The sequence below is a fragment of the Balaenoptera borealis genome (assembly GCF_965194805.1).
Source record: "Balaenoptera borealis genome assembly, chromosome: 1".
Classification (NCBI taxonomy): domain Eukaryota; kingdom Metazoa; phylum Chordata; class Mammalia; order Artiodactyla; family Balaenopteridae; genus Balaenoptera; species Balaenoptera borealis.
In genome coordinates, this window is record NC_138860.1 from 159,307,024 (window position 1) to 159,319,232 (window position 12,209).

The 12,209-nt window shown below is 42.7% G+C and overlaps 1 protein-coding gene across 2 annotated transcripts; it reads right to left on the reverse strand.

The window, feature by feature from the left end:
- Positions 1 to 5,292: 5,292 nt before the first annotated feature.
- Positions 5,293 to 12,186, reverse strand: LOC309610646 (uncharacterized protein C1orf50). 2 transcript variants are annotated; one of them, XM_082353752.1, is made up of 5 exons: positions 12,039 to 12,186; positions 11,803 to 11,918; positions 6,645 to 6,731; positions 6,001 to 6,132; positions 5,293 to 5,608 (listed from the first exon to the last, which is right to left on the reverse strand). In XM_082353752.1, the coding sequence occupies exons 1-5, from the start codon at positions 12,115 to 12,117 to the stop codon at positions 5,408 to 5,410; spliced, it is 615 nt and encodes a 204-aa protein (XP_082209878.1). In that variant the 5' UTR covers positions 12,118 to 12,186; the 3' UTR covers positions 5,293 to 5,407. The 2 variants fall into 2 exon arrangements, with proteins under 2 accessions (XP_082209878.1, XP_082209879.1); XM_082353753.1 differs by having other exon boundaries at positions 12,048 to 12,173.
- Between the last annotated feature and the right edge of the window lie 23 nt (positions 12,187 to 12,209).

The following is a 12,209-nucleotide window of genomic DNA, read 5'->3' on the forward strand; positions in this document are numbered from 1 at the left end:
AGGATGACTACAGTCTCTGTGGAAACAGAATGAAGGAGGGTGAGAATGGAGGCAGGGAGGCAAGTTAGGAGGCTACTGCATTCATCCAGGCTAGAGATGTTGGTGGTCTGGACTAAGGGAGGAGGGGTGGAGGTGGTGAGCAGCAGTCAGATGTGGGATGTATTTTGAAGACAGAGCTGAGAAGACTTGCCGATTGGTGTGGGAAGAACAAACAGAATCAGGATGACTTGGGTTTCTGGCCTTAACAGCAGTGTGACACAGGTGCTGATGGAAACAGAGGGACTGGTAACAAAACAGGTTTGGGGTATAACTCAAGACTTCCATTTTGGACACGTTAGGTTTGTAATGACATCAAGTGAAGCTGTTGGATAAATGAAGTCTGCATAAAACTCAGGGAGGGATCAGGACTGGAGACACACATGTGAGTCAAGAGCATACGGGTGGCATTTAAAGCCATGGGAAATGATTAGATCACCTAGTAGAGAAAGAAAAGAGGGCCAAAGACTTGGCCCCAGAGCAGTCCAAACTATAAGTGTCAGGAGACAGGAAAGATGCAGTCAGTGAAGCAGAAGATGGTAATATTCCAAATCAAAATGAAGAACAAAGCTTTCGAGTAGGAAGTAGTCTGCTGAATCAAATGCTGCTTGGACCACAGAAGTCTAATTACTCCAGGCACTTGGTAGCTCCTTCCTCCCAAGCTCTGGCTCCTTTAGGGAATGAACCTTCTCTTGTATGTGGGGGGTTTGTTTGCACATGGGCTTTAGTGCCAGAGATGTGGGCTCAATTGTTTTTAAGTTGTGTGACCTTAGGTAAGTTACTTATCTTCTCTGGACCTTGATATACACCGTCTGCATGCTCATCACTAAACACTCAAGTGAACTACTCCTATAGTATCCCATATGCACATGTTACTCTGTCACTTTTGTATTTTAACTTCTTCACACCTCTATGTAGAGATATTCTAGGACTGTCCTAATCGGCCAAAACAGGTTATGGTTATAGCTATGGTCAGACTTTAATCAAATAGGAATGTCTGAGCCTGACCTCTGCCACTTTTTATCTGTGTAACCATGGGCCAGCTGCTTAATCTCTGAGATGTCCCAGCTCTGTAAAATAGGAATACTGTATAATACCTCATAGATGGTGGATTATATAAAGATTAAATCAAACAGTGGCTATGCTTGGCAGAATAAAAGCTCACTAAACAGTATTTATCATCTTTGTGTCTACACCACCAATACTCTCAATACTTGTGGACTGACTGATATGAGAAGGTAAGGACACAAGCCTTCTTTCCCTCCTTCTGGAATGCTAATGTGGAGAAAAGGAGGTAGTGTCAGCTGTTACACCCAGTGAACCAGGCAGGGCCAGCATGGTGGATTATTGAGGCAAATACAGATTGCTAATTATTTTGGAAAATAGCAGGGATGTCTTCCTCTTCCACATTTTGTTGAGTGGATTCCCACCATCCACACTCTCAAGCCAGAAATTCAAGCATTATCTAAGATTCTTTCCTTCCACTCATTCTGCCACATCGTATTAGTTAACAAGATGGTGATCTATTGTACTTTCAAAATGCCATACTTCATCAAGCCTAAGATGCCATCCACTGTTAAGACAAACCATTATTAAACGATGACATACTACTGACATCTAGAAGCATCTAGGTCTGAGAGATTAAAACGTGGGGGAAGAAAAGTACGTTTACAGTTGATGAAATACAACACCTCTCAGTCCATCACCATCTTTGTTCAGACCTCCAACATCTCTTGCCTGGACTGGGTTGGAGGCTCCCAGTGGTTTCTCCCCAACTCATCCTCCACTGCCAAGATGAGCTTTCTAAAAAGGCCAATTTTACCAACTCCCTACCCCTAACCCTTCAATTAGCTCTCCTCTCATACCCGCCTGGCCAATATTCTTCACTTTCAGCTGCAATTCCCCAAATGTCATATTGCTTCTTGTCAGTGCCCCTCACGTGCTATTTTTTGTCTAGAATTGCTTTTCATCCTATTCCTCATCTACCTATCTCCTAGCTGTTAGAAGTAAGAGTGTTCTGGCTGGGACCTATCTCACTCCACCCTTCCTGACTGGCAGGATTACTCTGGTTGATATGGCTTGTTAAGTGGATATCCCTTTGTTCATTCACAAATAAACTCCATCCAAAAATAAACCCTACCCTAACCCCCAAAGACAACCTTCCTACAGAGACGACAGTTGGAGCCTCCAAACAAGCTCTAACTCTTGTTTCTTTTTCAACACCCAAGCAGGTGTCAGCTCTTCCAAAAAGTCTTCTCAAATTCTCCAGGCTGGGTTAGGCAGCCCTCCCCGCTGCTCCATGATATTCCATGTGCACCTCTATCACAGTCCTTCTTATACCATGTTGTAATGGCTGACTTGCTTTCTCCCCCACTAGACCGTGAGCTTCCTGGAAATAGGGACCTGTCTTACTCACCTGTGTCATTCTCCAGAATCTGGAACCTGGAAGGCACTTAATACTCAGTAATTAAGTATTACTCACTTATGGATGGATAGATGGATGGATGAATGAAAAATGGTTACTGTTTATAATCACTGGGTCCTAGTACCCCTAGGAGATGCTATCTCCAAAATCACTTCACAGTGCCACTTTCTCTAAGCTTGGTAACTGGCTTCATCAGGAAAGCACAATGGCACTACCTGGTGGTTAGTCTAGGGAGCACACCTTATTGAACAAAAGAAAGTTTGCTCTTGAATCACTGTTCTTTTCTGCTCCAGTGGTTAGGAAATGTCAAGGGTGAGGTGGATCTGTAGCAGTATTCACAAAAATTAAAAATGCAATATCCTTTGTAACAAAGTAAAAAAATTTTTTAAAGTGAGGTCGGTTTGCATTTTCAAGACAACCAGGAAATTGCAATGACACCACCTGGTGGTCAGTGCCAGGAGCACACCTTATTGAACGGAAGAAAGTTTGCTCCTGAATCACACTGCTCTCTGTTCCAGTGGTTAGGATAGATGTCAAGGGTGAGGTGGATTTGCATTTTCAAAAGATCAAGCTCGGGATTTCCCTGGCGGTCCAGTGGTTAAAACTTTGCCTTCCAATGCAGCGGGTGTGGGTTTGATCCCTGGTTGGGGAACTAAAATCCCACATGCCTTGTGGCCAAAAAACCAAAACATAAAAACAGAAGCAATATTGTAACAAATTCAATAAAGACTTTAAAAAAATGGTCCACATTTAAAAAAAAAAAAAAAAAAAGATCAAGCTGATGACTGAATACAGAATGGACTGGAGAAGGGACCAGAGGAGGAAGCAGGGACACTAGGGGGAGGTTATTTTGTCAGAGCTGAGAGTCGCATCCAGATCTGTGACTTCAAAAGCCACCAAGCCTAACCACTTTGTAATACTGCCTCTTCTACCCACCGCCTTCCTTCTCCCTCTCAACTGAGCACTGCGGCATACAGATTCTAAGATTCAAGGATTTCCACCTTCTGGTATTCATACCCTTAGGTAATTACCTCCCTTGAGTGTGGGCTGGCCTAGTGACTTATTTCTAATTAACAGAGCACAGCCAAGGTATGAGATGTCACTGCCATAACTTCCATCCTGCTAGCAGACTCTCACCCTTGTTGGCTTTGATGAAGACAGTTGCCATGTTGGTAAGACTCATGTAGCAAAGAACTAAGGGCAGCCTCTGGCTAACAGTTCATTAGTAAACAGAGCTCCACAGTCCTACAAACCCTTGAGGAACTGAAATTCTGCCAAAAATTTAAGTGAGCTTGGAACAGATCCTTCTTCAGCTGAGCCTTCAGATGAGGACACAGGCCTGGCCAGTAATTCAACTGCAGCCTTGTGAGAAAAGAAACCCTGAAGCAGAGGACCCAGTTCAGTGTGCCTGAACTCCTGATCCATAGAAACTCTGAAATAATAAATGTGTGTTGTTTAAAGCCACTAAGTTTGTGGTAACTAATGCAGTAATGGATAACAAAGCACGTACTCAAAATGTCATTATCACGCAAGTCAAAACCTTCTGAAAATCTGAGAAACTTTCTGTAGTAAGAATCAACTACTATGGCACTAGTGTGTGTGTGTGTCCCATATCCTGCAGCCTCCCAGCCAGAGGCTTTCGCGGCTGCCTCCACAGAGCATCCTCCTGTGAACTGAGTGACCACGTATCATCTGTGCGACCTTGACAGAATCTAGTCCCAACCTCTGCTAGGCCTTTGTGGACCATTTACAGCTCACAAGGAGCGAAGCTTATAAGGAAAGGCCATTAACACCAGGATGAGATTGTGGCATTACCAAGCAGATCAACACAAAGGACATTCATCCCCAGAAAGGAACTTGGACAATTTGATTTCAAGTACAGATCTCTCACTCCTTTTACAGCATGTTGTAATAGATTATATGGCACTGAAGGAAGTACAGCAATGCTGGATATGCTATCAATTTAGCTAATTCCACTGAACAAACAGGAAGTGAGGTAGAGTCCCACAAGAGCTCAGTCAGAATCAGCATAGAGTAACTCAGCCAAAAGCTTCTGTTAAGTTCCTGAATAATTCAGGTCAAAATGAATTTTAATCTGAGTTAACTCATAATCAACAGGTTGGCTGTTTTTCTTGTTTCTTACCCACTGTCCTATTCTCTTTTCCACAATATTCTAAAGTTGCCACTTAATGGATTCTTCCTGCTGCAGATGGCGGAACTCTGGATCTCCTGCTCAGTCGGGCTAGAGAGTGGATTCATAACATTGTTAGTGGCAGCCTGCAAAATCTCTTCCAAGTCTAAAATTCTATGAGTTTAGAGGCTGACTGTTCCAAAACCTGGCCATTGCTGCTGCCTCAAATTCTCCAGTCATCCTAGCTCAGCAGAAAGAGCAGAATGGGACAAGCCAAACCTTATCAATCGTGCAGAAATACCAGAACCACACACTCGCTCGCTAGCCAAGCCAAGCTGTTCATCATCCGCCAGTACCCAACATTCTGCTTCCCAGACGAATCTGAAGCTGGAGTTGCACCACCTGTTAAACAGCCACAACCCCAATCTCAAACACTTCTAGTTACTAAGAGACTAACAACAGACCTCTCTGGAAAATGACTTGCCAATCTTTTCGAGGGAAGAAGAAACCCTTCTTTCTCTAATGCTCTGACTTATGGGAGAACAGATGGAGATAAAGGAGAAGGAAAGTACACTGGCCAGTACTCTGAAACTGACTAGTTGAGTATCTGTGACCTGGAGAGGATCCCAAAAGAGACTGATGTGATTCTTTACCATCCCAACTAAAAGTAATAACGACAGCGTTTACATTCACACAGGACCACCTTCAAAGAAGTTCATGATTTACCTACATGCCCTCGACTCTCGTGCCACCTCCCATCAGGGCAGAGATTGGGGCAACAAGGAGGTGACAGGTCCTAGCCATGACAGCCTTTGTCAGAGTCCACTCTCAGTGGAAGTGAAGCCCTGGAAGCTGGGTTCAGTGCTTGAAGGCAGAGCCACTGGCTGGCTTAGCAACTTGTTCACGATGCTGATTTTAGCATCCTGCTTCTCAGCGTCCTCATACGGAGTCCAGGACAAGTCATGCTGTAGCTTGTAGGCACCAAGGAAGTCATGTGGACAACCTGTCCCCCATTCCTAGAGAAGGCAAACGAGTCAGTTCTGATCAGGGCAGGAGATAAAGAAACTGAGCTCACGTCCTAATTCTATCACAATTTTCTTTTTTAGCTTTTCACTCCAGACCAGTCAGAATCATCTTGGAAACCATTACATTACACATCAGATACCTCCCTAAACAGAGATAATGACTGTGAAATAATTTAAGCACATGCGTATTTTTCAGAGTCATGTCTGGGCTCATGCCACCTCCAGTTTTCTAGAAAACCACTTCCCAACCCCTATGCCTATATTTTCTCACACACCACACACACACACACACACACCACACACACACACACACACACACACACACACCCAAGAATTTCTCAAAGACAAGAGTAGATTTTTGTGCAAAAATTAAATGTTCTTACCTTTGGAGAAATAATGGAAAAATACCGCTGACCACTCTCCCGTTTATAAAGGTAGTAAATGTTGCCAGGTTTTTTCACTATATTACAAGCTACATGGTGCAAGTCAGCATCTCTGCGAGCATCCTCCAATACCTAAGAACCGCAGAGATGTAACCAATTAGGTATTAGGTAACAGGCACTCATACTCAATGACCATCCCACTCAAAATCTGGAAGCAGTTCAATGCCTAGGGTCTTGCTCCCTCGCAGCAGTGAATCATGACTGAGACCCAGACGATACTGAAGAGAAAAATTACACGATGTTACGCTACTGTGCTGTAAAAATGCCTTTAGGAAAATTGTATTTCAAAACGTTGAGTGTTACTGGCTTTTGAATGGTTTTTACATTTCTTTCCAATTTTTCTGTGGTCAGTACATTTCTTTTATAACTGAAAACATAGTTTCCCCTCAAAATGCTTTATCTCACTGAGCTTTCTCCCAGTGAAAACACTTATACTTAACCTCTTGGGCTTATTCCGTTTTACTCAACACTTCTATATTTCTAGGAGGTGCTGAACAAGTAAGTTACAATGATTATAAGCAAGTTCAGTCAATCCTATGAACTAAGTAAAGAAAATGAACGCTTACCTAAAAGCCACTACTTACCTTCCTGGCTTGTTCTTGCAAATGTTCGATTTGCTCAGCTATGACTGTCAGCTTGTTGGTGGCATTTGCTCTGACAAATTCATTAGCCTAAGGTGAGAAAAAAACTGAACTGTGGGTCAAAAAAAGGATAAGACTTCTACGATGTTCTTATTTAGATCCCAATGTAAAGTTATGTCAACATCTTTGCTTATGCCTAAAATACTCTTCGCATTCTCACCATTCCCCCATGAACGCCTACTCATCCCAAGGCCCAGCTCAAACAGTACTGCTTACAAAAAGCCAATGCTGACACGACCCACACCACAGAAATAAGTGCTCCTTTTCTATTTCCCAAAGCGTCTACCTTGTTCACTCTAGATTCTAGTCACACTCAAATTTTTCAGTCTTCCAACATGCCCTGCTCTCTCTTGCTTCCAAATAATATGGAATATGCCCTCTCCTCCACCCAATATGTTTCCTTCTTGCTCTTTTGCCTGACTGACCCCACTTATTCCTCAGGTCTCCATTTTTTTTTCTCACATTTAAACATTTCTGAAATCAGGGATGGGTTTTACGATGAAAATCCAAAGACACTTGTGGTATATGCCTCTTATCACCTGCTATATAGGAACCTAACTATATATAGAAAGTATCTGTTAATCTGACCATTACCTCAGTTGAATTATTTACATCACACTTAATTATATTTTAACTTATATTTGCATTCCTAATTGTTACTTAAAATGTATTTTTAAAAGATTGCACTATGATGTAGACCTGAAACGATTATAATATACACAGAGGACTGTCCGCCATGTGCTAGGAAATTCAACTGAAGGCACTGGAAATTGCTTAAAATAAATAACTTTCAAAACTAGGAGAGACAGGTGTGACCAATTCATGTAATGGGAAGGACTATCACTCAGACATCAGAAATCCATCAGAAACTTCCAGATTACTTTTCACAAAAAGCTGATTAACTTTTTTTTTTTTTTTTTTTTTTTTTTTGGCCACACTGCACAGCTTGCGGGATCTCAGTTCCCTGACCAGGGACTGAACCCACGCCCTGAGAGTGAAAGCACGGAGTTCTGACCACTGGACCACCAGGGAATTCCCCCCAAAACTGATTAACTTCTAGTGGTATACAATTAAGTTAAGGAAAAGAACGTAAGAGGTTAAATTTGAACTAAGAAATATTAAGAGAATTTGCTGGTTAGTTGTGGAAGCTTAAGGTAAAGGTCAGGTATAAGCCATGTTATGAGTGAATAGAAACAACTGAGTAAGCTGAGTCAAGCCTCGATCTGTTCCACGAATACACACTTAGCAATTACTGTGTGTCAGACACCATGCTAGGCATTGGACACATTGGCAAACATGAGAAAGAGGTCCCTGCCTTCGTTAAGATTACAGTCTAATGCAACTATTCTTTAGAATATGAAACAAGTCACATATGTAATTTAAAATTTTCTAGTAGCCATGTTAAAAGTAAAAATAAATAAGTAAAATTAATTCTAATAATATACAGAATTCCCCAGCAGTCCAGTGGTTTGCACTCGGCGCTTTCACTGCAGTGGCCCAGGTTCAATCTCTGGTCAGGGAACTAAGATTCTGCAAGTTGCATGGCGCAGCCAAAAAAGAAAAAAAAAAAAAAATCTAATATTTTATTTAACTTAATATATCAAAAAAAATTATCATTTCAACATGTAATCAATATAAAAATTGTTAAGAGATATTTTACATTTCATATTAAGTGTATATTTTATATTCACAGCACCTATCAATTTGGATGCTAAATTTTCATTGGAAAAACTTGATCTGTATTGAGACTTCATAAAATTTACAGTTGAAAGAGTTGATTCACATACTCAAATTGTTCCAAATATACTTAAAAGTTTCCAGTAATTGAATTAATTACCAGGTTTTAAAATTTAAATTAATTAAAATTGTTACAGGGAAGAACAGAATCTGACTCCATGTTGAATCTGTTTCTTTTACTTTAACCTTTGCTTTTCATTGCTTTTGTTACTATAATCACTAAAAGGATGCTGTCTATAGCATAAGCATACATAATGGCCTGCCTCAGGAACACTGCCCCTCTGCCTGAATGTTAAACTAAAGTGCTTTTGTTCAGCTCACAAGGAGACATTCTGACCCTGCCCACCTGTGAATGGCTGCAAAAAAGAAGAAATTAACACATCCCCTCCCCAAAACTAGCCAAGCCAGGAGATATTTTGCAAGACTTATGGCCTCTTTACTTCCTCACCTCTTCCCTCTCTCTGTTCTATAAACGAAACTGGCATCCAGACCCCGATAAGATGGCACTATAGGACATTAGTCTGCCAGCTTCTCGGATGCCCAGCTTTCCGAATAACGTCACTATTCCTTGCCTGAACACCTCGTCTCCCGATTTATTGGCCTGTTGTGCAGTGAGCAGAGCAAGCTTGGGCTCGGTAACAAATTTACATTAAAATTTAAAACTCAGTTTCTCAGCTGCACTAACCACACATTCCAAGGCTCAACAGCCATATGAAGCTAGTGGCTACCATACTGCATAGCACCGCCCTGGGGAGTGATACAGACGCCAAAAAGAAAGATAATTAGTGTTGTATGTACTTGGAACAATGATGCACTATTATGAAGGAAATAACCATAATTACGTGCTAGAGGCAGATCAAAGATAACGAATGAAGCAACTGGTTTAATAACAGGGAGTGGTGAGGACTGCAGGAATTAGAATGCATGTGTAGTCTAGAGGCATTCAAATTCAATTTAATAATACTGTCATTTGGATGGGGTGGGGTATAGCCTTCTACAGATAAGAAGGCCTTACTGAGGATGTGACATTTGACTTGGGTCTGAAGGAAAGGAAAGGGCCAGCCATGCAAAAAACCAGAGAAGCAGCTTCCAGGCATTTCTAAGGCCAGCGCAGCTTAAGAGTAGTCAGTGAGGGGAGATGTAAAAAAGAGTGCAGGGACCAGATCATGTAAGGCTTTATGGCCCTTGACACAAGAATTTGCATTTTGTTCCAAGGACAATAAGGCACCTTATGGCCAAGGAGAGAATAGGTGGTTCCTAGAGCTAGGATAGTTCTGGGTTAGGAGTGGCCTTACAATAAATCTCCTTTCTCTTAAGGGGGCAACAAATCTGTCATTTGTGCACAAATAAGCCTAATTAAAACAGAAATGAGAGAAAGAGTACCAATAATGATAAGCACAAACTCTGGCCCTAATCACTCTGAGGCCCTTTGCATATTGTCTCATTTAATTCTCATAACACCTTATGAAGTTGGAGATGATGAACTCCAACTTCACTTTCTCATTTTAGGAATTAGACTAAGAGAGGTGAAGCAACCTGTCCAAGGTTTCATAGCTAATAAATGGCAGTTAAAGATTTCAACACAGATCAGTCCGATCCCAAATTTCATGCCTTAAAACCAGGGTTCCCGAGCTTTCACACACGAATGCCTAAATGGCATGTTAAGAAGTCAGTCCTGCTAGAAAGTACATTTCAGTACACAGATTGAAATATGCTTGATTCTCTTTATCTCCAGAGTGTTTTTTCTTCAGCTTCTCAAAGACTAATACTGGAAAAATGGAAGCAGCACAATAATGCGTCCTCTGTATTTCACTAGATTGATTATAGGCTAAAGGACAAAAACCGTGTTCCTTCTTTCTTTGTTTCAGGCCATTGTAATACACATAATGGTCACTCAGTAACCCACTGAAAATGTTTTGCCTAAGATCTGACTTTGGGAGCCTCCCTCCCAATAGGTGATCTGATTAAACAGACACATAATGTTCTCCTAATCCATAAAAGTTATACCTTGTTTCCCACCTCTCTAGAAAAGAGAAAGCACACGATTTGAACCAAAGGAGCTTTCCTAAGCATTTGAAAATTTCTTAGTTAAAAAAAACAAAACTGAAGTAGAGAGATGTACATGTAAGGGAATTTCAGCACATTAATTATTAAATTTTTTTGAGCAAAACGAAGGCCTTTGACCATAACCAAGGCCAAATGTGATCGTGTATACAAGGACGAGCGGGATAGCATAAGCTTTAAAGTAGCAAGGCCCTGTACCTGTACATATCAAAGAGGGTTCTACAACTGGACGTCTTGGTAAGAAAGATTAGATGAAATCGTTTTTCAAGAAATTTAGATCTAGGAGCTCTCCTAGTTCACACCCTGCACTTTTTTTTTTTTTATAAATTTATTTATTTATTATTATTATTATTATTTTTGGCTGCGTTGGGTCTTCGTTGCTGCACGCGGGCTTTTCTCTAGTTGCTGTGAGCGGTGGCTTCTCTTGTTGCGGAGCATGGGCTCTAGGAACGTGGGCTTCAGTAGTTGTGGCTCGCGGGCTCAGTAGCTGTGGCACACGGGCTTAGTTGCTCCGTGGCATGTGGGATCTTCCCGGACCAGGGCTTGAACCCGTGTCCCCTGCATTGGCAGGCGGATTCTTAACCACTGCGCTACCAGGGAAGTCCGACACCCTGCACTTTACAGATAAAGAAGCTGAGGTCCAGAAAAAAGTAATTTATCTCAAGTCACAATGCAAGTTAATATCAAAACTGACATTAAAACGCATGTGTCCAAACTCCCAGTGCTATTTCTGTTATGTCATATTTCCTCCTTATTTTACTTCTTTTGGCAATCAATGTCTAAGCACTGGGCTTGGGAATACTGTGTCCAGTGAATGAAGACAGAGGGCAAAACTTAGAGTCCCTGCCCTTCTAAAAGATATTAAGCTCTACAAGCCCTCAGGTCAGAAGTAAAGATCTTAGGGAAGCAGTTTAAAGTCAGCGGGCTATGCATCCCTGCAGAACTGCGTTAGAGTGAGTGATCTTGAAAGGTCCCTGGAAACTTCCCTTCACGTGTCAAATAGGAAGAATAACTGTACTGCCTCCCTGACAGGGCTGTCCTAAGGCCCAAATGAAATCATGAATATTGAAAGTACTGTGCAAACCTTCCCACGAAGGGAGATTATGGGCACTCAATTTGCAGCTGAAGGAGTCTTTGGTCTCAGAAGATCAGTTGGAGTCAGGCCACCGACTCGCCATGACCATCAGTTTTCCCCGCGTGTAAAATGGAGACGAGAACAAATGCTACCCCACACTAAGTGGCTTGGAGGACCAAACGTGCACGAAGCTGGTCATTTACTTCCCCAGCCGCGCCTCCTCACCTTCTGCACCTGCTCTGCGAGCGCCACGAGGTCTAAGGGGTCTCCGACCCGGTGGGTGTGGTAGGGGCTCACCAGGGCCAGGCCGCCGGGGGTCGGGGTGAGCTCCACCAGGGCTCCTGCGACACACACCCAGGAACACAGGCCATGAGCACCCGCCCTCGGCCTCCCGCGGAGCCCGGCAGACTAGCTACTCCGGGGGGGGCTTCTTTTCCCCATCTGACTCCCGCCCCGCCTACCTCCCCAACCTGCCGCCGACAGAACTCCTTGGTTTTCTATGACTCCCTGGGCCGTCCCGGGCATTGCACCGTCTTCCATGACAGCACCTTCCTCTCCCTACTTCCCGGGCGGCGCGAGGCTACGGAGCCTGCGCAAAAAGGCCCATGGGCGGAGCTTCCGTGTTCCCTGGC